The sequence below is a fragment of the Zea mays genome, chromosome 2 (genome assembly GCF_902167145.1).
Source record: "Zea mays cultivar B73 chromosome 2, Zm-B73-REFERENCE-NAM-5.0, whole genome shotgun sequence".
Classification (NCBI taxonomy): domain Eukaryota; kingdom Viridiplantae; phylum Streptophyta; class Magnoliopsida; order Poales; family Poaceae; genus Zea; species Zea mays.
Window position 1 is genome coordinate 78,096,332 of NC_050097.1, and position 24,590 is coordinate 78,120,921.

Sequence of the window (24,590 nt, forward strand, 5' to 3'; positions counted from 1 at the left end):
AATGCCCGTGTTGTTGAGATCTGTGCTAGGGTCACAACTTATATATAACAAAAAAGATTGAAAATGCTTGTTTGCATAGTGCACAAACAATGGTAACAAGAGAGTTGAAATGGAGAGAATGCAATCCTCGAGCTTCAAAATAAAACCCTAGGAGAATGCAATCCATCCACTAGGTGATAGATACCCATTGTCCCTCCACAAGGGCAACCGCCCCTCCTAATGTGGCAAGTCCCTAAGGGACCCGGTGCGAAGAAAGTTTGAAAATTTGTACTATAAGGTCCATGTCGCTCATTGGTGGGGCAACAAATATCTATTTTTGTAATTTTTCAGTTCTGAGGTCTAATTTTGAAAATTCAAATATTTGTAAATATAAAAATGAAAATCTACTATAGTTGGACTTGTGGAGTGTGCTAATGGCTGGCTTGGCAGTTGGCACGCTGGGCTTTTTGAAGGCCATCAATTCTTTGCACCGGCTCTGGCGCCACGCGCCCACCAAGAGAGAGAGAGACACAGGCAAAGAGCGAGGGATTTGAGCTGGGCACGCGGCGCGAAGGCCGACGGGTCGTGCGGTCGTGCCCAACGGCCTTCTCAGCCCATCTCGTGCCCACGTCCCTCTTCCCATTTCTGACCAACCCCTCTTCATCCCTCGGACTACAAATGCGGCGCAACCGTGAGCGCAGCTGCAGTTGGGGAGTGTGCAGCAGTATGTTCTCGGTCTCGCCATCGCATCTCGCAGAGTAGACACTCAAATCCGATTGTCGAGGGGGAGAAGGTGGAGATCGTTGTAACGGCTAGTTGCGTCGGCCCGATGGACCCGTCGTACCATGGCGGCGGCGCCGCCGGTGGAAGCGCCGACGACCATGGCCAAATGTGGGTGAGGGGGCCCCGAGTCGTGTGCGTTGATCCGCGTCTTTGGGGACTGGTCTCCGCTCGCGTTTTTGTTGCTGCTCCGTGTTTCGGGGGACTTGGTGTGGGATTGGGGGAAGGTTTTGGTTCGGGACCGATGCGCCGCCGTCGTTGGATATTATGAGACCTCGCGCGGTCGTGCTGGCGAGCTGAGATCCGCGCAGTCGCCGAGGGATTTCGGCGGCTGTTGGCTCACGTCGGCGATCTAGCAGTAGAGAAATCCTACTGAGGCAGCGATCTGGTGTGCCGGTGTTGGCGGATTGGGATGATCCATCCGCCGGTCCTTGACTCTGGGTCCTGGGTGCTCGTTCCATGTTGAATTGGATTCGAGTATTCGATCAGCTGGTTCGGATGGTCTTATGTGACAGTGCACGCTATGAGCTGCCGATTTGTTTGTATATATCTGAATCAGAGATTAGGCTGATGCCGCTGCTATAGCTTGGATGGGGAGGATATTGGACTGATGTATGCTGTTCGTTGTAGTTCCAGGTCGATGGTAATAGAGTTCCTGTGTTGCTAGCCCTTAATTCTTTGTTTCATTAGATAATTGACCTTCAATGTCAAAACTTAAATCAAAAGCTGTCTACTACCTACAAGAATATCTTCATGACTCGCCTTAGGTTTACCTGATTCAATTTGTACCCGGCTCAGTTGAGAATTAGGCTGATGCCAGTGCCAAAGCTTTGATGGGACATAATATGGGTTCACAGGGGCCGGAATGGGGCGTGTGTGTGCTGTTCGTTCTAATGTGTGATTTCCAGAAATTAATTTAGTGTATAGCTTATGCATACTTCAGGGCCTTAGATTGTTTGTTTCAGTGGCTAATTGACCTTACATAACAAAGTAGAATCAGGTGAAAATCTGCGTAAAACGTACAAAAGAAGCTCATTAACATGGCTTGTCTTAAGTGTTTGTGGTTGAACTTATACCCTGCCTTTAACTCTTTCCTGAACTGAATGCTTGTAATTTGACTTGCTATTCTGGTGCACTATTTTTGGCAATTTATTATACTTATACATGATACTGTAACGCTTTCCGCAGTCTTTGGGATTGGACAGAACAGCATTGTGAACCTAACGATTCAAGTCATGGTACTTTCATTCACATCCATAACCTGCATCTATGTCACAAACAAACTTTAAAGTACCTGTTTGGACTTCCTTTTTCATCATGTCTCATCTTTTTTTTACAGCAGATGCTACTAAATTTGTGTGGGATTGCCTCAATCAAGATGACAATGAGCTGTTGGGATTGCTTGGAAATCAAACCCCATTGAGATACTGCCGTGATTTCTTCGCTGACCTTGATGGTACAAAGCTTTTTGTTGTGGCAATTATCATTGCTAGCACTCTTGAATGCATAGCTTAAAGTGTCCGTTACTTGAGTAGATATCACATGCAAGGAGACCCTGGACCTGGAGGAATCTCGGGAATCAAAGCGGCGGCGCACATTGGAGTACCCTTTGGAGTCTAGTCAGTCAGAAGTTGGGACTCATGAAACCGGTTCACCTTTCGTCACACCTGAGGTTGTTCACCAGCTCCTAGCTATGTTTCAAAATCCCTCTCTTCTGCTAATCTTTGCTATCATAGTTATGCATGTTTCTGTTGTTCCATATTTCAGGTAGCAGAAATTTCATTGCTCTGCACTGATAAACCACAGAGCTTAAATTGTGGTATGCACCACACTTTAAATAATCTAGGTTTGTATTTTTCATTATATATGCTTAAACAGTGCCTCTAGTATTTGCTAATTGAAAATTTTACATCAGATACAATAAATTCCTTGTCAGATGAAGCACCCTACCAGCAAGAAGATATCCTTTTGGAACATTGCTCTTATGGAACGGCAGTGTACCTTGAGCCAGATCAAACGTTTGTCCCTCTCTGGTTCCACTGAAACCACTTTATTTGGCTCATTTATTTGTTAGTCGTGATATATTCATCTCCTGCTTGCTGTAGACCTTGTAGCCAGCAGAGCATTGCATGTACAAATGATCAAGCTGGTATTTCAGGTCAGTGCAAATTGCTTTGTCTATACCATTTTATAGTCAATTTTCCATTTAATTTTGCAACTCAGCTTCCAACATTTCCATTAATATTTATCCTTAAGCTCTCACCAGACATATGAGAAGAGCATTTTAGCTTCCTATTTTGCTTCACAGTTGTGGTCTGTTTGCAGTTGCTGGAATATATTATTATTGCTAGGACCCCTGTATAGCGTAGCATGCCTATATGGCTAGAATAGATAGACCGATCTCTATTAGGCAAGGATCTCTATTAATTGGTTCTGTTTCTATAAACCCTCGGCTATCCTTGTCTATATATGTGCAACACCATATCCCCAACAATTATTCATGTGTAACACCATATCTCCTACAATTATTCATGTGTAACACCATATCTCCTACAATTATCCATAGGCTTTCTATCATGGCATAAGAGGACGATCACAATCCTGTGGCCCTCGCTTCCGCCTAACCCTACCCTAGATGGCTAGACGCCTGCCCTAGCCGCCGTGCTCCACCCTCCTCTCCTCTCCCATCGACGCCTCATCTCCACCATGTCACCAACGCCGCCAGCCCCAAGTGAGGCCGAGCTTGCCGCTGCTCGTGCTTGAGAGGAGGCTGTGTAACGCGCCAAGGAGACCGTCGCTAAGAAGGAGAAGGCTGACCTTGTAGCCAATGCCGTTGCCGCCAAGGCTCCTGTCGATGCCTGTGCCTGAGTCCTTGCTGCAGCTAAAGCCCTGGAGAAGGAACAAGCAGTCGTCGTTGCCCTAGAGTGTGCGGCCACCACTGCTCTCAAGCTAGCTTAGCCCCCCCATCGCCTTCTTTTTAGAGGCAGTTGTGATCCATGAGGCCCCCATCGTCGCCAACCTCCATGCACCCATTGTCGGCGTCCAGAACATCCAATCGCTTGCCTCAGTCGTTTTGGACCCCCTCTCCAACTATACCCGACGGTGGCGATTAGAGAGGTGCACCCCGGCTATTAATCTACAAACCTGGACGACTAGATCACTATGCGGCCTAGGCTGACTTTGGGTGCCTGACAGCAGCAGTACAAACAATAGCAGCAAACTTATATACAACAGGCGTTGTTGGCTACTGTTGCTGCCCCATATGGCTTACCTCCTAGTTTCATCTGTCACCGCCCTAGTGCCAACCATGTAGTCGCATCCTGCACTCTGCAGCAGGTCACAACATTGCCTTGGACCAATTCTTGGGATCAACAATCTCTGGCTAAGTCATTTAGCACAATGGCTCTCAACCCTCCCCCATTACTGACTCGGTGATGGACTCAGGTGCTTCCAACCACATGACACCTGATGCTGGTATGTCTCCCTTTTTCAACTTCCTGTTTGCACATCTTCATCATTTTTAGCAATGGATCCATTCTCCTTGTCTTGTCTATCGGCCCTATAGTTCTTCCTGGACCATTTTATCTTAATAATATCCTTGTTGCTCCTAATATTATTCAGAATCTCCTTTCCATTTGTTGGTTTACCATTGACAACATGACCCATTTGGCCTCTCTGTGAAGGATCTTCACTCTAGGAATATGATCATAAGGTCCAATAGTTTGGGCCCCTCTACTCCCCGCTCCTTCCACCGTCGCCGCCTTTGTCATCTGCCTTGGTCGCTACCGCTACACCTTCCATCTGGCATGACCACCTCGATCATCCTGGCTCCAAGGCCCACTCGTCACTTGTTAGGTCATTTGCCATTCATTGTATTGAAAGCATTGCTGCTTCTTTATGTCATACTTGCCAATTGGGCCACCATACTTGTCAAGGACGTCTGGTCCTAGGGTGGCTAGCTCCTGGATACGGAGTTCGTAGCCACGGTCCGTCGTCGCCGGTGAGGTTTTACCCTTTAGCCGTCGGCTTTGAGAGACAGAGGAAGAGGGTAGGAAATAGGTTTATTGCTTGCCTTCCTCATGCGGCTGATTACAACATATATAGGGCCTCTAGCCCAACCGACTGGAGATAATCTCTCCTTACTTCTAGGGATAATAATCCTATCTTTCCTAACAGCCAACGAGCTAATCTCTCCTTAATTCTAGATAGTAATCCTATCTATCCTAACAGCCAGCGCACATCGCGCGCTCCTCTGCCCGATGTACGTCGCATGCGCATTTGCGCCTGGTGTAGGCTTGTCCGCACATGACATCTCTCCCCCTCGAGGTCCAGCTCGTCCTCGAGATGAATGTCCGAAAACCGGGAGCGGAAGTCGCCGAGATCTTCCCATGTAGCTGACGAGGCTCGCTCGCCGTGCCAGAGCACGAGCACTTGTTGATTTCCTCGCGCCAGGCGAGCCCGCTCGACCCGGAGGGGTTCTAGAACCACCGTGCCATGGTAGATTGTGGGCAGCTTAGGAGGCGTGGCCGGCGGAGTCCCGATGAATTTATTGAGTACGAACATGGAACACATCATGAAGACGCGCGCTCGACGACAGTTCCGGGCAGACAGCGACGCGGTAGGGCCCGACGAAGAGGGGTTTGAGCTTCCCTGTGGCCGAGCGTGGAAGGGAGGTGGCCGCGTGCTAACGGAGGCGCAGGAACGCCCAGTAGCCGATCTGATATGACACCTGCCGATGGTGTCGGTCGTAGTGGCGCTTTTGCACCGCCTGTGACTATTACATGCGGTAGTGGACGTCGGTGAGGAAGGAAGGCCTCGCAATCTTCCATCTCTTGGGCCATCGCTGCAACCCGAGTCTCTCCAGAGTCGTAGGAACGGATGGAGGGTAGGTCGCGGCTGTAGACCACCCGGAACGACGTCTCGTATAGTGACGATTGGTAGGCCGTATTGTAGATGTACTCGGCCCACGGCAACCAGCGAAGCCACTGTCGGGGACGATCGCCTGTGAAGCAGCGCAGGTACATGACGATGACGTGGTTAGCAGCTTCCGTCTGGCCGTCCGACTGGTGGTGGAAGGCGGAGGACATGTGCAGCTTCGTGCCCATGAGGCGCATGAGCTCGCGCTAGAACGTCGACGTGAACACTAGGTCGCGATTGGACACAATGGACTGCGGAATGCCGTGGAGACGAATGCTGTTGGGTAAAGAAGGCTTGCGCCACGGACTTGACGTTGTACGGGTGTGCCAAGGGGATGAAGTGGAAGTACTTGCTGAAGCATTCGACGACGGAGAGGATGACTGTCTTCCCGTGCACCCGGGGCTGCGCCTCCACGAGTCCAAGCCGATGCCTACCCATACGATGGCGAGCATTGGCAACTGTTGCAGTAAACCAGCTGGATGCAGGTGTTCCGACTTGTACATTTGACAAATCGCGCATGCCCGCACGAAGTCCTGCACCAGACGACACATGTTGGGAAAATGGAAGTCACGGCGGAGGTGGTGCAGCGTGTGGTGGACGCCTTCGTGTCCGTCGTTGTGGACTGCAGCCAGGATCTCTTGCAGGAGTGGTGATGCAGGTGGTATATACAGGCACCCGTCGTAGGTGACCATGTCGTCTACCACTGCCCATGACGCCGTGCGTGTGCCGGCGTGGACCTCGTCATGGATGGCGACTAGGGCTGGATCAGTGGCCTGGGAGTGCCGTAGGCGCACGATGTAGTCGAAGCAGGGCGTCGAGATTGCTAGCAACTCGCCATTGACGGTGTCGCGGTGGGAGAGGGCGTCTGCGACGGTGTTCGTTGCGCCTGACCTGTATTCAACCAAAAAATCGAACCCCAAGAGTTTGTTGATCTAGTGGTGTTGGGGTATTGTGGCCAGGCGCTGGTCGAGGAGGTACTTGAGGCTGTAGTGGCCTGTCTTGACGATGAAGCGCCCCCCCATAAATACGGCCTCCAATGCCGAACCACCTGGATGAGGCTGATAAGTTCCCGCTCGCAAGCGGCGAGGGAGCGGTGTCGGGGGGTGATGGGGGCGACTGAAGAAGGCGACCGGGTGGCCGTCCTGGATGAGCACGATGCCGAACCCGTGTGACGACGCGTCGCATTCGATGACGAAGAGCTTGGAGAAGTCCGGCATGGCGAGGACGGGGGCCGTGGTGACTGCGGCCTTGAGCGTTGTGAACGCCGCAGCCGCTGCGTCGTCCCAGGTGAAGCCGTCTTGCTTGAGGAGGGTGGTCAGCGGCACGGCAACCGTGTTGTAGTTGTGGACGAACTTGCGGTAGTAGCCCGCTAAGCCGAGGAATCACCGGACCGCCCGAGCCGAACGGGGCGCTGGCCAGTCGATGATGGCCTGCACCTTGGTGAGATCCATGGCGACACCGGCCTCAGATATGACGTGGCTGAGGTAGGCGACGGAGGGGGCACCGAAGGCGCACTTGGTGCGGTTGACGAAGTCATTGTCATTGAAGCTCGGAGAGGACGGCTCGGAGATGTCAAAGGTGATCCACCCAAGTCTTGCTATATATTAAAATGTCATAAAAAAATACAAGGACGAAATGACGAGGGAAGGGCCGAAGTACGTCATTCATGAAGGCCTGAAATGTCGCCGGAGCGTTGCAGAGTCCGAACGCCATCACCAGGAACTCATATAGGCCGTCGTGGGTGAGGAACATGATCTTGTGTGCATCTTCTGGCCGCATCCGCACCTGATGGTACCCGAATCACAGGTTTAGCTTGGAGAAGAACCACACGCCGTGGAGTTTGTCGAGAAGCTCGTCGACCACCAGGATGTGGAACGCGTCCTTAACAGTGAGCACATTCAAGGGTGCGGTAGTCGATGCAGAAGCGCCACGACCCGTCGGGTTTCTTGACGAGGAGGACCGACGACGAAAACGAAGAGTTGCTGCGGCGGACAATGCCCTGCTTGATCATGGTGACGCACTGCCGCTTGAGTTCATCCTTGTGGGCCGCCGGGTATCGGTACAGGCGAACGGCCACCGGCTGCGCGCTTGTCTTGAGGGTGATGCGGTGGTCATGCGCATGCTTGGGGGGCATCCCCGGAGAGCGAGGCAAAGATGTCCCCAAAGGAGTCCAGGAGCTCATCGAGGAGGGGCTCTATCGCTGTCGTGGCGTCCAGGGTCGGCGCGTTGGCGGACGCCACGCCCGACCAGCAGATGGTGCGCCTTTGGTGCTGGAATGTCATCCGGTGCTAGGCGAGGTCCCAAACATTGGGGCCCAAGGCGTCGAGCCACCGGGTGCCGAGGACCACATCATATCCCGCCAACGACATGGCGAAGAGGTCGGCGGGGAAGGCGGAACTGTCGATGGTCAGTGGCGCATCGCGGATGACCCCAGCGCACGAGACGCGCTCGCCGTTGGCAACCATCGCCGTGAGGCGTGGACGCTGCTGGAGAGGAAGGCCTGAGCGTTGGGCAGTCGCCTTAGAGATGAAGTTGTGCGTGCTGCCAGAGTCGAGGAGGGTGATGAGCGCGATGGCGACCTGCTTGGTGTTGGCAGAGGGGACCTCGGTGAGGGCCTAAAGGGAGAAGACGAGGGCGTCCTCGGCCGCGGCCTCCTCAGACTCTTCGGTGGGGTCGTCAGCGTCGTCCTCCTTGATGCCCTCTAGGAGGAACAGCCACTGCGGGGCCCGTGGCGCTGGGGCGGAATACTGCTCGCGCAGCTCAAACTCCAAGTTGATGCTGAGCGGTGGCCAAAGACTGCAAGTTTTGGATGCAGAAGTCAATGATGAGCGGCGACTAGAGACCACCAGTGAAGAGTTGGACCCGCTGCGACTCCTCGAGCAGACCGGCACGAGGAAGGAGCACCTGGAACCGATCTTGATATTCGGCTACCGTTCTTGTACGCCGGCACGCAGCCAGTTCGGCCAGTGGAGCAGAGCGCCGTGGCGGTCCATAGCGCAGGTTGAACAGCTCCTTGACTCGACGCCACGATGGGGGTGCCTTCATACGTCTGTATCTGGACGTACCACATCTACGTGCCATCCTCCAAGTTGTAAGAGGCCATTTTGACCTTCTCCATGATCCGTTGCTGATGGAAGTATGATTCATAGCGATTGATGAAGATCAACGGATCGGTTTTTCCGTCGTACCTGGGAAAATCCATCTTCCGGAACCGTGGGGGTTGATCATGGTGGTGCTGCCTGTAGTGGTCCCCGGCGGAAGGTCGCTCATGGTGGCGTGGCCCGTAGTGGTCCCCAGGGGCGCCCGAGGACTTGTCCTTCTGGAGTTGTACCACAGTCGCCTGGAGGGATGTCACGGTTGTAGTCAAGTTCTCGATCATCTTGGCAAAAACGGCGGTAGTCGGGTCAGCCATGGCTGAAGTGACCGACGCAACGGCTGACGATCGCGACTTAGGAGGGCTGGGTGGTGGCGTGGAGGTAGCTAGCTAGTGCGGCATGGCAGAGGATGACGATGAACACCTAGAGGCTGATACCAGATTGTCAAGGACGTCCGGTAGTAGTGTAGCTGGCCCCTCGCTACGGAGTTCGTAGCCACGGTCCATCATCGCCGGCGAGGTTTTACCCTTCAGCCGTCGGGTTTGAGTGACAGAGGAAGAGGGTAGGAAATAGGTTTATTGCTTGCCTTCCTCATGCGGCTGATTACAACATATATAAAGCCTCTGGCCCAACCGATTGGAGATAATCTCTCCTTAATTCTAGGGATAATAATCCTATCTTTCCAACAGCCAACGAGCAACCTCTCCTTAATTCTAGATAGTAAATCCTATCTATCCTAACAGCCTGCGCACCAAACAGCCAGTGCTCCTCTACCCAGCGTACGTCACGGGCGCGTCTGTGCCTGGCTTAGGTGCGTCTGCACATGACAATACTTGTTTGCCTTATCCCAATTTATTCTCTCGTGCTCTCCAAAATTTTGACTTAGTACATTGTGATTTGTGGACCTCTCCAATCGCCACGTATTCGGTTACATGTATTATCTTCTTGTTTTGGATGATTGCTCACATTTCAGCAGACTTTTACTTTGCGATTTAAGTTCGACACCTTCTCCACCTTGGCTAACTTTTTTTTTTCTTTTCGTTTGTACCTAGTTCGGGTGCACCATCAAAAGCGTCTAGTGTGACAATGGTTGTGGGTTTGACGATGCCTCCACGTTGTCCTTGCTCATCACCCATGGTGCCCTTCTACTTGTGTCGTGTCCCTACACATCCCCCACAAAACGGCAAGGCTGGGTGTATGATTCGTTCCATCAATAACATCATCCGCTCTCTTTTGTTTTAGGCATCCCTGTCTCCTTGCCGTTGGGTTGAAAAACTCCACACCACTATGTATCTATTGAACCATTTCCCCACCAAAATCTCGTGCAACCTAACCCCTTTTGGCACCTCGCCTTCCTATGAGCACCTTCGGGTATTTGATTGCGCCTACTATCCCAACCTATTCGCCACCACTCCCCACAAACTCTCGCCCCTTGCTCTATAATGTGTCTTTCTTGGCTACTCCTCCGATCACAAGGGGTATCGGTGTCTCGATCTCTCTTCTAACCGTATTGTGATCTCTTGTCGTGTCGCGTTCGATAAGAACAATTTCTCATTCTCTTGAGCATCGTCTCCCACTAGTAAGCTTGATTTCCTCTCTGAGATGGACTCGATGGTATCTACCATCAACCACCTCCTCTTGCGGGTACCCGGTCTTCTTTAGTTCCTGTAGCGCCACATGCAGTCACGATGCCACCCTCCACGCCGCATGGCCATGACCATGATGCCCTTTGTGCCTAGCACGACCATGGCGTCGACGCCTGTGTCCTACGCGGTTGTTGTTCAGCGGTATCTTCGGGGCACAATTGACTATGGCGTTCTCTTTCACCACTCCACTATGACTGAGCTAGTTGTCTACTCCGACGTTGATTGGGTAGGTTGTCCCAACACTTGCAAGTCCACATTGGGCTATGCGGTGTTCCTCGTTACAATCTTGTCTCTTGGCCGTCCATGCACCAGCCCACTGTCTCCTAGTCTAGTGCTGAAGCTAAGTATATAGCCGTTGCCAATGGTGTTGCAGAATCTTGTTGGTTGCGCCAACTCCTCCAAGAACTCTATAGTCCATTGACCAAGAGCACCCCGGTCTATTGTGACAATGTGAGTGCAGTGTACCTCTCCATCGACCTAGTTTTGCATCAGCACACGAAGTATGTTGAGATTGATCTCTACTTCGTTTGCGAGCAAGTTGCCATCGACGATATTCGAGTTCTTCACATCCTGATGTCCTCTCAATTTGCTGATATATTTACAAAGGGACTACCGTTCGTGGTGTTCTCGGAGTTCTGTTATAGTCTAATTACTCACGCGTCTGATGGGACTCGTAGACTATGGGGGTGCTAGAATCCCTGTATAGCGTGCCTATATGGCTACGGTAGATAGATCGACCTCTATTAGGCAATGATCTCCGTTCATAGATAGAGACCAATCTTTATTACACAAGGATATCCGTTGATTAGTTCTGTTTCTATTAACCCTCGATAATCCTTGCGTATATATATGTAACACCATAGCCTTTCTATCAATTAGAACCAGCAACCATGATGTTTAAGTGCCTTCCTGGCACCGTGGTTTTGTATTTGGGTCAGCAACTTACCTATTATTTTCAATATGCCTACAGGAACAAGTGAGATTGCACCAATGACAGAAAGTTTCATAATGCAGGAAACTAGGAAGCTTTCTACACTCAAAGTCTCCAATGGTATTTCATTTTGACAGTATATTATTACATGGAACACAATTGAACTTCCAGTTTCATCGGTGCTAATCATTTGGCCTCTTTGCCTTTACTAGGAGCAAGCTCGTCACTAGTTACGAAGGACAACTTAACTACCTCAGTAGCATATCCTTTTACTCTCATCAAACCATCCTGGCAAGAAGGCGATGTTACCTTGCAGGATATAAATCGGCGAATCCGTCCTCCTAAGAAGGCCCCAGAGATCCTTGGAACTTCAGCATTCTCTGGCAAGCCAGTGATTAACAAGACAAGAATCAGAACAGAAGGAGGGAAAGGAAGCATCACAATACTAAGAACAAAGGGCTGAGAACCGGAAAATACCTTTGATCCTTATTTATCTGCTCCTTTGTGGTCAATTGTACAGGTCTGAGCACTTGAGGCTGCCATTGATTCACAGTTCATGGAACAGAGGGCTTAGAGCTTGAGGATGCCATTGATTCTTATTTATCTGCCATTCTCTCGATTGCTTTTGGCACTCTGGTCAATGTGCAGGCCTCTTAGCTTTCCAGCTGTTACTTTTTTTCTTTCAGTTTTGTACCGTGACTTTGTCTTGTGAATAGTATTATGACATGTGGATGTGGTCAACGATATATACAAAGCACTAAAGTTAATGGAATTAGTGTGTTAAATTCCATGTACTTGAGTCTGTTCAAGCTCTGTGCCGAGAAAATTTCTTATATGACACTAGCAAACTCACTTATTGCTTCTATTGCCCTCAAACTCAATTATTTCTTATATGACGCTTTGGTTACTTCTGCTGGACATCTCCGTTAAATTCTGGGCTGATAGACATCTTCGTTAGATTCCTGGTCGACCTTGTTAGATATTTGAGGGGACGAAAATACCATCATTCCTATCCAAGCACTGATAGCCTAGGAGCACAGATAAGGTTCTCTGGCTCTTGTCCTTTCGTCTTATCCTATCTTTTTTTTCCTCCAACCATGTCATTTCATTAAGAAATAAATATAAAAATCCTCCACGGGTTTGGCACCATGAGATTAACAACACTTATAGCATCTTCAAGAGCTACCCAAAAAATAACTCTCGAAAATGAGAGCCTAAAAAACTCCCCATTTGTATTTATAAATGAGGAAGTTTTAAGGGCTATGAAAAAGTTAGAAGTAATTTAGTGGAACTGTTGGAGACACGTTTTTGTGTTTTTTCCAAAAAAAACTTGATTTATGGGAGCTCTTGGAGATTCTCTTAGAGCATATATACTAGCTCCCTAAAACAAGACTCTCGAAACTTAGATTTAGTAAGTTGCTAAATATATATTGGGAACAATTTAACCTTAGTCTCCAACATATCCCAATTCTTAAGTTGTTAAATATTTTTAAATTATGCTAACTCGACTTTTCTAGTTACTAGCATATAGTCCATGTTAATGCTACGATCTCGCGAAAGCGAGGTGAGGGATCGACGACGGTGGTGACGGTGCGAGGTGAGGTGTTGACGACGGTGGCGACGATTCTCTGTTCTCTGTCTCTCTACTTTGATTGCACTTCACTACTTATCTTTGGTATAATTTGTTTTGAAGTGGAAGCTACTTTGAGACAGGGACTTCGATTCTACTGCAACCTACTCAACATGATCTTCATTCTGTGGGTAACATAGGAATTTCTGAGTTTTCGGGGTTATTTTCCTATTTACCCCCTTTAGGCGACATCTATATTTAGTTCCCGGATAAAGGAAACTTTCAATTGGTATCAGAACTAGGCATCTCCATCGTGGGCTTAACCGTCCGGACATGACAATGTCGTCATAAGAGGTAAAACTGGAACTTCTTCTAGGCGATGATTCTAATTACAAATCTTGGTCTATCTCTATTTTTTATGCCTTCATGAGTATTGAGCCTGATTTAAGATATATTTTTAGTAAAAGCATTTTACCTTCTAAAATTAGTGAAAATCTCTCTAAGAAAGATTTAAGATGTTAGTCTCTCAATCATCATGCTTCCAACATCTTAGTTGACTCTCTTTCTAGAGATGCCTATTTTCTGTCATGAGTAGTAATAATAATTTATTTGTTGATGCTCATGACCTATGGACTATAAATAAAGTAAAATATTTGAAGTCCAAATGCACTGCTTCTACTCCCTATATTTCTTGTGGTACTAACATTTCAAAGGGAGAAGAAGAACGATGGCGATCAAACAATAAGTCCACCTCACCGACAGGTTCATCTCACACTGGTCATAAATGTTTTGCTGCAAACAATGATAGTGGAGATGAAAGGAACGATGATGAGTAATATGAGGATTATAGTGAGGATGAAAACAAATCCACATCATCTCAAGGTACATTTTCCCATAATACTATTTTTGCATGCTTCCACTTATAATGATGACATGAAATATGAGATCGAGGATGTGAAAGAAAAGGAGCTTCGCCATCTCTATGGACGCCTCAACAAGGAAGACAAGACTATCTTAAAGAAAATGTTGAGAAGAAACGACGAACAAGGGAAGATGCTTCTCAAGCTGGAGAAAGTACTCAAGACCAACAATGGCTTGAAAAAGATGACCAAAGAACATGAGGGGCTAAAGTGCTCTCACGATGATTTTGTCCAATGGTATGATTCGGTTTTAATAGAGCAAAGAAATAATGAAGATGATTTATCTTGCATTGCTCAATTTAAGATTGAAAATGCGATGCTTAAGAGTCAAGTAGAAATGCTAAATTTAGAAAACTTGCTTTAAGTGTAAAGTACGATATGGTGTCTTATTCTCATAATGAATTAGTTGATGATCATATCATGCTTAAAGTTGCTCATGAGGTTATCGTTTCTGTTGAGCCCACTATTGGGCATACGGACGGTTCGACCCTATAGGTCGGACGGTCCGCGGTGGTGGCGCGGACGGTCCACGTGCGCAAAATCAGTTAGGGTTTCGAGTTTCTTGCGGGATTTGTTAGCTAAATCTATGGGATTAACTCGAGAACCGACTTGTAACGGGTCCAAACCTCCCCCCTTTATATAGATGAAGGGCTACGGCCGATTGAACCCTCAATCAATCAATCAATATACATCTAGTTCTTTACATTTTCCCTAGGAGTAGCAGTAAATTAGATCCTTCTTTCTAATCTTCACCTCTCTCTGGATCTACGTCGTTTAGAGGCGTCTTGGGTGGCATGCCGATCCCAAGACACACCCTAGGATCTCTCCTCCCCGACGGGGTCCCTCCCAGGAGCAAGATCCAAGCGCCATCGGTGAACTCCGCCGCCTCTGCGCACGCGCGGACCATCCAGCAACCAGGTGCGGACCTTCCGGCTCGCCAGGCAGCCTCTGCGCCAGGTCACAGACTGTCTAGCCTCTAGCTGTGGACCGTCTGCACCTCTGCAGAGAGCACCGCAGCTGGTTCTCATCGTAGTGATTGGCGCCCGGATCGGCGCCAACACACTTTTTGGTGACTCCGCTAGGGACTTCGCATGAAGACCTATCGGATCGAACCTCAATGGTCGATTCAAAAGATAGCTCCGACGTCTCCCCCAACAATATCATCGAGCTGACTTGGGAAAGCTTGCCGACTGAAGAACAAATGGAATTCGAGGAACACCAGGAGCAGCTGATCAAGGAAGAAAAAGCTAAGTTCCTAGCCAACTTCAAAGTGGACAGGAACAATAAGGTCATTTGGCAATGGGTGACTGATCTGGCTTCGCTCCGATCCAATGTGGCTACCCCAAGGTAAGAGAAACGCATGAAATCCAATTTCTTAGAGCTTACATAGATGAGCAGCGAGACCAAATGCAACATATTATAGGGGGTATGCAAAATGATCTTAAAAAGGCTAGTGCATGCATTTGATAAATCTACCGTCGCAAACTTTCCCTCGCACGAGGTTGAATCGGGAGAAAACACACGTGATTCATCAGCTGCAGATTGTCATGACCAGCCACAACCCCTTTACGGGATGTCGATGGACACATACCCTGGACAACCAAAGCCTCCTACACAAATCGGTGGTAAATCCGCCGATCTGTGCATGACCATACCGTCCGCACGTGAGCGTGGACCATCCGGGCCAGCGGTGGCCGGTCCTATTTTTAGAAACGAATTACCGAGACCTAACCCGAGCCGCCACGTACTATGTGAACCCTAAACGAGCCATTCGTACCATTGGCGTATAGTGTCGGGCAGTCCGAATATGTTATCGGACGATCCGACCATATGGCCAGACAGTTCGCACACAGCCGGACGGTCCGTGAATCTAACCGAATAGTCCGGCGTAGAGTACATAGAACCCTATGAGGAATGGCCAGTCTGGTGCAGAGTACATAGAATCCACAATCGTCCCATCTAAACTTCCCATCACATCATACAACGCACCAACACCATAATATAACATCCCAAACCCGTGGGGGTGAGTACTTTCCGGCCCCTCCTAAAGATCAGAAAGGAATGGCCAGTCCTATGAGCCGCATAGGGAAAGTATTAATGCGCCATAAAACCCAAGCCAATGGGGGAGGAAGACAACATACTAATATCCAAACAACCACACCCATGTTGGACCAGAGAGCCGACGGACTCCCACCGGCTGTCATTGATATAGTGAGGGAAGAGATAGTCGAGGCGTTCTGAGATAAGCTCAGAGTTAGCATAATCCCTAGGGGCAGTCATACCAGAGACCTTATGATAGCCGATTTGACTATCACCCATACCGACAGGGAACCAGGATACTCGAATTCGTGAAGTTTTCGGGTGACCAAGGAAGGAGCACGCGTGTTTGTTTATTTTCATTATCTTTAACAGGAACTGCATTCGCGTGGTATGCCACACTCCCTCCAAGTTTTCGGCTTGTTCCTCCTTGCAGCTGGTTCAAAAAAATGACAGGAGGAGGTTAAGTTTACATTCAATGTTGGCAAATGTGATAAAATATTCGATGAATTACTCAAAAATGGCAACATTAAAATAAACCATACTGTTCCATCGGTCGACGAACTCAAGCATCGTGCATATTGCAAGTGGCACAACTCATTTTCTCATGCCACTAACGATTGTAATGTGTTTTGACGACAAATCCAATCGACCATTAATGAGGGATGATTGAAATTTGTAGAAATGCAGGTGGACACGAAACTCTTCCCAATAAATATGATCAACTTTGACGGTAAAAAGGTCCTGATTCGGCACAACGCGACTGATAAGGGCAAAGGCAAGAGGCCCTCATCGGCGATGCAGGAGAGGCCGATGAAAATACTAAAAACTCTTGCAGGAAAGTGGTGACAGAAAGGACTCCTGATGGAGGGGAGACTATGAAGGTTACCATCACTACCTCCAATGCCAGGGGGAAGATGCAGGCAGGTAGCCAGGCGCGGGCATCTGTTCTGCGCATCGCGGATGGTCCGACGCATAGACATGGATGGTCTAGGACATCATCGGACAGTCTAGATCATTCAAGTGGATGGTCTGGCAACGCCTAGGAGCTGCGACGACCACGTACCTTCAAACCTCGACGACCAAAAATAGGTACATGGAAAACTAACACATTCAAGGCAGCTGGTCGATTGGTCAAATCTGGCTCGACCTTTGATCAACTATTATCTAAATATGTGAAAAAGAAGATTGGCCCAAGTGACAGGCCACCAAAGCGACCTCGCTCACCTACTTAGGAGTGACATCAGGTAAGACCGATTGGACCATCTCACCAATCAGAATGGTCGGTAGGTCATAATGTCCAATTAAGACCTAACATGCCTGCGTGGACACCTGCACCCCCATACTCACCTGTGCCATATCAATATGTGTACATACCACCTCCCTATGTCCCAAATCAAATGTAGGGCATGCCACCATATCCATTTGGGATGCCACAGTACCCCGCTTGGGGGGCACCCTAAACATCTGTATTTGACAGGTTGGCACCTCCAGCACAGGACCTATCGAGTGCCCCTCAATCTGGTCACCAGGCATAGGTCCAACAAGATTGCCGGACTATTCGGCCGCAAAGACCGACCAATCCGGGAAGGGGGCATATAACTACAGCCACCAAGAGGACGACAAAAGGGGACATCATCAAAATAGGCACAACAAATGTCGTCATACAAGGAAATAATGAAGGGCCGATGGTTTTTGGCAAATCGTCCAATATAGGTGATGAAGAAGACACAACTGCCAACAAAATAGCCGACCCAAAATACTCCATGCCCCGATGGTGCCCATCGGGACTGACACGGTCTCAAAAGAGAAAGTTGCAGTGCTTTAGGGCAAAGGAGAGCAAGAAAAAAGAAGCAGAAAAAATATTTAACGATACACATCCACAGTACCCACCACCGCAAAAGAGGTGGAGGCCAAAGGTCGTCAAAGTAAATCAAATGGCCATGGAGACAAAAAACAAGACAACAGCTATGGTGGACAGTCCGACTGTAGAGGCCGGACCGTCCGTGGATGTTATGGACCTCTGACCCTCAAGTCCGGATAGTCCACTCTGCGCCCGACGACGCACCAACACCTATGGAGGAGGACGACCTGCTAGAAGAGGACTTGGTCGACTACGGAGCCATGCCAGAACACCCAGGTATGGACATAAATGGTATTATGTTCTCATCCGATTGTACTATTATCAGTGATGATGAACCTGTCGTTGCTCAATTCAATTTTGGTCCTAAAGAGGTCGCCTTCGCTAAACCAAAAGAATCGGTCAACCATTTAAAGTCGCTATTCGTGCATGATCATATCGATGGGATACTGATTGCTTAGATGCTGGTAGATAAAGGGGCGACCGTAAATTTAATGTCTTATGTTGGGGACTTGTTCTCAAATGCTATGAATTAAGAATAAGGCAACACAAAAATAGGTTAATGGTTAATGTCCTTCGTCCTTCGAAGCATTATTTCCCCAAGGATATAACGATCTTCGGACGAAGGTTATGAAGGACGTACCTTCATCATCACAATATATATCAATGAAAGACGAAGCATATGAAACATGGGAAATAACATGGATAATTATATGACATCATAATATGTCCTTTTTTATATAATTATAAATGAATAAGAGCAATATTGAATTACATTTGTACCTTCGGCTTGACAGAAGACAGAAAGTACAAGCGTGTTGCACAAGCAAGTACAAGTCAGCGTGAACAGTATGTGGGTACTGTTCATCTATTTATAGCCACAGGGCGCAGCCTGTGTAAATTTACATTCATGCCCTTCATATTTACTATTGACTTATGGACAACCCAATGGGGACTAGATAGCCTTTTCCTCTTTAAGTCGGTTCCTTATTCCACCATTGCGCCGAAGCTCCCTTGCGCGTAGCTTCGGAACACCATCAGCCTTCGTCTCGACCATGCTTTTCACATCGTATATGGCTTTAACCCGAGTCTGAAGGTACCTGTTCACATGTTACACTTGGAAAACATTGTTAAATCATGTTTTTGAGGACCTTCGGAAGACGAAGGCCCCCAACAGTAGCCCCTCGCAGTATTAATTTGTTAAGATAACGAATTCAGACTGCGACATGGACGAAGGCCTTAAGCCGAAGGTCCGAAAAAACACCTTCCCTTTGCTAGAATAGCAACAATCAATGACAGATGGGGCCCTCCAATTTGCAGCGCACTGGGCGTATAAATAGGAACTCACACCAGCTGCATTCGATACGCTGTTTCTGCCATTTGCATTATTTTCTCAATCTTTTAGCTCTTGCTCACTAGCGCTTGCTAAATTTTCAAGCTCTTTGAGCTTCGGTTTAGAGAAAACGCGTTTTCACCATGTCTGGAGAAAAATGTCCCAAGAAAAGAAGGTTGTTGCAGAGACGAAGCTGACTGAAGAGGTGAAGCTGTTTGAGGAGAAGAAGGCTGTAGATCCTTATGTTGCTGGATTTGTTGAGTCAATGGCAAAAACAAACACAGAGAAAATTACTAAAGAGATACTGGAAGGTTTATCTGAAGATACTGGTGACAGCGATAGCTATGATGTGGAAAGTGGGGGATGAAGATTCTGAGGATCGGCCCTGGCGGCCAAATCATACAATCTTCGGAAAATCGACCATCAAACAGAGTCATATTGATAACATGAGAGGAAGGTACTTTCGGGACATATCTATCGTGAGGTCTGGTGGAGACAACAACGTCCCTGCCCCTGAGGAAAACGAAGTTGTAATTTACCGAAGCTTCTTCAAGGCTGGGCTTCGGTTCCCTTTGAGCAAGTTTGTAGTTGAAGTGTTGAAAATCTTCCAAATCTTCCTCCATCAGCTTACCCCTGAAGCTATAATAAGGATGGGGATTTTTGTTTGGGTAGTAAGGAGTCAAGGGCTAGAGCCAAGCGCGAAGTGCTTCTGCAGTATGCACGAACTTCTTTATGAGACGAAGGCCATGGGTAAAGAACAGTACCACAACAACTTTGGTTGTTATGGATTTATCGCTCGCCCCAATGCGAGCCATCTGGTGCCAACGTTTCGGAGGAGATGGCCCGGAGCTGGGATGGAAGAATGGTTTTATGTGAAGAATGATTTAAAAGCAAGGGAAGATATTAAAGAAGTCATTATGCGCCCTATCTAGTCCCGCTTCGGCCTCCGAAGGCCGAAGGTAGAAATTGATGAGATAGTCGAAGCATGTCAGAGGGCCTTCAACACTGTTTGTTCCTTTATTAGGACAAGAGATTTAATTCAAGAACATATAGCCTTCAGGGTATGGCCGCTTGTGGAAATCTAGGAAATGCCGAAGGAGACCATCACTGACTCTAGTGAAGGTGGCTTGGTCCGGCTGAAGTATACCTTCAGGTTTGGGGATAAGTTTGATGAACCAAATGATGACTGGCTGAAGTGCATTGAAGCTACTAGCGACGAGCTACTTGGGGCGTATTCCAAGACTAAAGACAATGCCTTGTCTGCAGCCTTCGGGGGTCGGAATAAGAAAAGGTTGAACAAGGTATTTGATGCCATTGGCTTCATATATCCTGACTATTGCTACCCTCTACGCGGGCAAGGGGTAAAAAGAAAGATTGCTGCTTCTGGAAAGGTTGCTGCTTCAGCCATCACAGCTGAGCCGAAGGGCAAGAAGATGAAGGTTCTGACTCACCGGCCACATTACATTGAACCGGTCGTGATACCTGAATTTGGCGAAGGGGCTTCTTCAGCTGCCGAGACAAAAGAAAATGTTCCGTCTATGCAGAACACTGAAGAGCCGGCTGTAATGCTGAAGTTACTTTCAGTCAAGCTAGTTGAGACGAAGGCTGATAAGGCTGAAAAGCCAAAAAATGGAGAAATAACCAAAATGCCAAAGATTTGGAGCCCTCCAACGGAGATAACAGTGCCGAAGGTACAAAAGGGTTCTGCCACAACTCCTAAGAGGAAAAGGATGGCGAATGTGCTGGATGTTGTGTTAGAAACAACAAAAACCTTGAGTCCTGCTCCTCCAAGGAAAGTTGTCGAAGCTTCCAAGGCGCAACCCGAAGCTGATCCTAAGCAGGCAGAAATCGAAGCTGCAACAATTCAAGCTGAAATCGAAGCTGGGCCTTTAGTGCCCACCGAGATGGAGCATGTTGACCCTAAGGAAAAATCAACAGAGCAGATTGCAACTGAAAAATCGAAGCTCCTGGTCCCGAAGCGTCGAACAAAAGTATTGACTACATAATTCGTCATGCTTCGGGAAAGGTACTATCCCAAGAAGAGATGTTAGAAGCGCAACACTATGCCCAAAAATTAAAATATCCGAAGGTGGCATTAGTGTTCAATGGCAGTGACAAAGAATACTTTTTGTACTGTCGTCCGAATAACAAAGAAATATCCGTTTGCCGGAAGATAGGTAAAAGCATCAGATTCCCGAAGTTGGAAGACGGTCTTTCGATTTTATCGAAGGACGAACTTGCTGACAGCCTAGCATACAATAGCATAAAGGTATAAAAACTAAATCTAAATTTGAAAAATGAGGTATTTTATTTGTCATACTTATTCTTTCCTCCACCTTGCAGGGCTTGATTCTTAGTAATGCCCTTAGGGCACAGAAAAATATAGAGGATGAAGGCTATACAATGGCCCTGAACAACCTTCGTGAAGAGGTAATTGAACTGAGAAACGAAGGTCTTGAAAAAGACAAAATCTTATTCTCTCTGGTTAACAAAGTCAAAGAAAATGAAGCAAACTTCAAAGCCCAGACCGAAGCCCAAAAGTTTGAAATTGAAGACTTTCTGAGGCAATTGGCCGAAGCTAAAGAAAAATGCGCGCTCGCAGAAGCTAACCGAGAAATCAGCGAATATTGAAAAAATCATTTAGAGAAAAACGTTGAAGAACTTCGCACATCCAAGGAAAGATGCTTTGAAAAATCCTTGGACTGTGTGAAGAAAATAAAAACCAGCTTTGCCAACTTGGGCGCCTTCTCTACCGAAGAAAACTTCATACGAGGTGACCCCGAAGGCGTTATTGAATGGATAAGTGGAGAGGCCGAGAGCTTCGAAGAAATCTTAAGTGATCGCGGGGACGTCTGTGCATTTTCTGGTGCACGAGGGATTTCAGCTATCTTGGAGAAGGCGGGATGTGATCACATCAAGACTATGGCCCAGGCCGAAGCTGCCTTCTCCGCAGATGTCTGGGTGAATGGCGGCCGAGAGATGGCTCATGAAATTATAAAGAAGAGTGAAAAAGACACCCATGACGCCCGGATAGAAACGAGACAAGCTGAAGAAGCTGCAGAGCGTGAAAAACATATAGGTAATATCTTTTGATATTCAGCTTCGATATTTTATTTTTGTGGCTTTGGACTAATTAATTTTTCCCACTTCAGCTGAATTACCCCCTCCACCAGAACTGTTCGATCCCCTGGCCGATCCAGAGACGAAGGAAGCATTGGAGATCATTAATATGGCTGAGTCTATTGTTGACGAAGTCGTCAATAAACTGCTAAATGAAGTTGCGGAGAAAAATCCTGAAAGAAGACTAGGACTTATTGTAAAAACATTTTTAAATGGTCAATGTAAGGGACACTAGAATGGACATTGTGCTTTTATTGTAACGAAGCTGTAATATTTGATGTGTGTATGGATCAAATATGTAAATTATTGTAATTTATTCCTTTACGATGCATGAAACTTACATACATACCGTTTTTGAGCCTTCGGCGAAAAAAACACCTTCCCTTCTTTTCATGCTTCGTAAAGAAAGAAGATCTGTGGTTCGTAAATGTAACACCCTAAATTCATCAATTAAAAGCGATACAGTTTTATTTATTAGTTTTCAATAGAATGGAAAATATTTATGTTCTCAAATAACATAAAGGTAATATAAATCAATTGAACAATTTATTGAATAGATAAAATTTACCAAGTGTTTGATGCATTCATGCCGAAGCATAAATTTTGTTTGACTCGACTTGTAAATCTAATACTTGAATTAATTTGGTGAGAAAATCTCATGTTATAAAATATTAAGGAGTTGTTAAAATATTGTTTTTGGAATATGCATAGGTTTAGTTTGTAGATGTTTGTGAAAACTTTGTTTTGATCTATTCCTTTGTGTGGAGCCCAATCGATTTAAATAGTAGATTTTTGCCTAAAATTATCCATTCTTTAAACTTGTATATTTTATTTATAAAAACATTATTATAATTTTTAATGACTTACCTACTTAAAAAATTCGAAAAATAAAAAAATAAAAACAAAAAGGAATTTTGAAATAAATAAATAAAGAAAAAAATAAAAAAAGAGAATGGACGCACGAGCCCATTGCCCATCCCGTGTTCCTAACGCCCCCTCTCTTCTCTCTCTTACAAGTAGGGCCTACATGTAAGTGTTATTTCTTTCTTCTTCTTGCTGTCCGATTTTGTGTTTTCACCTTATTATAAAAAAAACCAGCTGGGTGGGCCGCTTCAAGGCCCGGTGGCCGAGCAGCCCACCACAGAGGCATGTTTTCTAGGGCAGCAGCAACCGTGCTTGAGCGAGCGGAGAAAAGGCAGGGTGGCGGCGGCGTTCTGAAGACTAGCAGTTCTGCGCTCGCCGATCTCTACGCCACCCTTCTGCAACCGTTTCTCTCTCAGTTCCTTAAGTATGGAGACTTGTCCACTGCTCTACACCTCGCCTAAAATCGCTAGCTCTCTGTTCCTATTCCTCCTCTCGGTTCCAGTCACGGTTTGGATCGATTCCTTCGATTCTTGGTGTTTTGGTGTTAATCCTGCTGGTGGAAGAAGGTGGAGGTGGCCCTGCTTGTGCGCAGCGCGGTTCTCCTGCGCTCCGTTGTCTCACCAGTGCACCTATGTGGTGCTCTGTCTGTTCTGATTATTGTCCACCGTGGCTTGGTGCCTGGGCTCCCTGCTGCGCGGTGTTCGTCTTCTCGGGCTGGTGTCGTGGACGTCTCCCTCGGCTCCGGCAGCGGCTCTAGTATCTCCGTCAACCTCCCGCCGTGCAGGCCCGGACGTGGGCGGCAGAATTGGTTTTCTGGGACAGAACCTTGTGTTCGCTGAGCTGGTCTTCCCACGTAGACAATCTACGTGCTGTGAGTTATTCGTTGTCTCACTTTATTTACTGTTTAGTTTTGTGCAATCTGCTAGTATTAAATACTTGGGTGTGATTGCACTGTTGTGGGCGGATTTGTGTGCTCGATGATGATAGCAGTGTAGTGAGACAACGTGACAGTCTGGGTTTTAGTGTATTATCATTTTCAGCATTGATATTATTTGTGCCTAATTAAATCTCTCTTTGTTAAGGCTGTTTACCTGTGTTAAATTCTGTTATTTTATTTAGTACACAACTCCTTACTATTAGTATTTAGATTTTATTATTAGGCTTATTACATCTGATCTAAAACCCTGATTTGGTAAGATAGGGCTGTCACGTTAGTCGAGGATCTCTGATCACCTATTAGCGTTGGAGCGCTGTTTATTACACCAACCCGCTATTTTGAGAGCAATACTTTAAGATAAACAATCATGTTTATTTGTTTAATCTGCCTTCTTCATCTGCAAGCCATGTTTAATTATAAAATGGACCTGAGATGCTATTTTACATGTTTACATGTTCTAGAATTGCTACTGTTCATTGCTGCAATAATTATATATGGCATTTATCTGAGTTATATGCTTGTTTTATTCGGAATTAGAATATTTAATTTATTTAAATATGAAGGAAGCATGTCACTTATTTCTCTAATCTTACAACAATC

General features: G+C 47.1%; 1 protein-coding gene across 8 annotated transcripts; it reads left to right on the top strand.

Moving 5' to 3' along the window:
- Positions 1-493: 493 nt before the first annotated feature.
- LOC100277514 (Protein XRI1) lies at positions 494-12,204 on the top strand. Of its 8 annotated transcripts, none has more exons than XM_008669472.4 (9): positions 494-870; positions 1,948-1,997; positions 2,099-2,215; positions 2,295-2,431; positions 2,527-2,605; positions 2,675-2,777; positions 2,865-2,917; positions 11,388-11,468; positions 11,561-12,204. In XM_008669472.4, the coding sequence occupies exons 1-9, from the start codon at positions 809-811 to the stop codon at positions 11,809-11,811; spliced, it is 933 nt and encodes a 310-aa protein (XP_008667694.1). In that variant the 5' UTR covers positions 494-808; the 3' UTR covers positions 11,812-12,204. The 8 variants fall into 8 exon arrangements, with proteins under 8 accessions (XP_008667694.1, XP_008667695.1, XP_008667697.1 ...); XM_008669473.4 differs by having other exon boundaries at positions 2,696-2,777; XM_008669475.4 differs by having other exon boundaries at positions 2,527-2,578.
- The last annotated feature ends 12,386 nt before the right edge of the window (positions 12,205-24,590 follow it).

Excerpts from the sequence above, each read along its gene's own strand:
- LOC100277514 (XM_008669472.4), top strand. The coding sequence starts at position 809 with ATGGACCCGTCGTACCATGGCGGCGGCGCCGCCGGTGGAAGCGCCGAC. Across the intron at positions 871-1,947 it reads GCCGACGACCATGGCCAAAT|TCTTTGGGATTGGACAGAAC; the intron begins GTGGGTGAGGGG and ends CGCTTTCCGCAG. Across the intron at positions 2,432-2,526 it reads CACCTTTCGTCACACCTGAG|GTAGCAGAAATTTCATTGCT; the intron begins GTTGTTCACCAG and ends TCCATATTTCAG.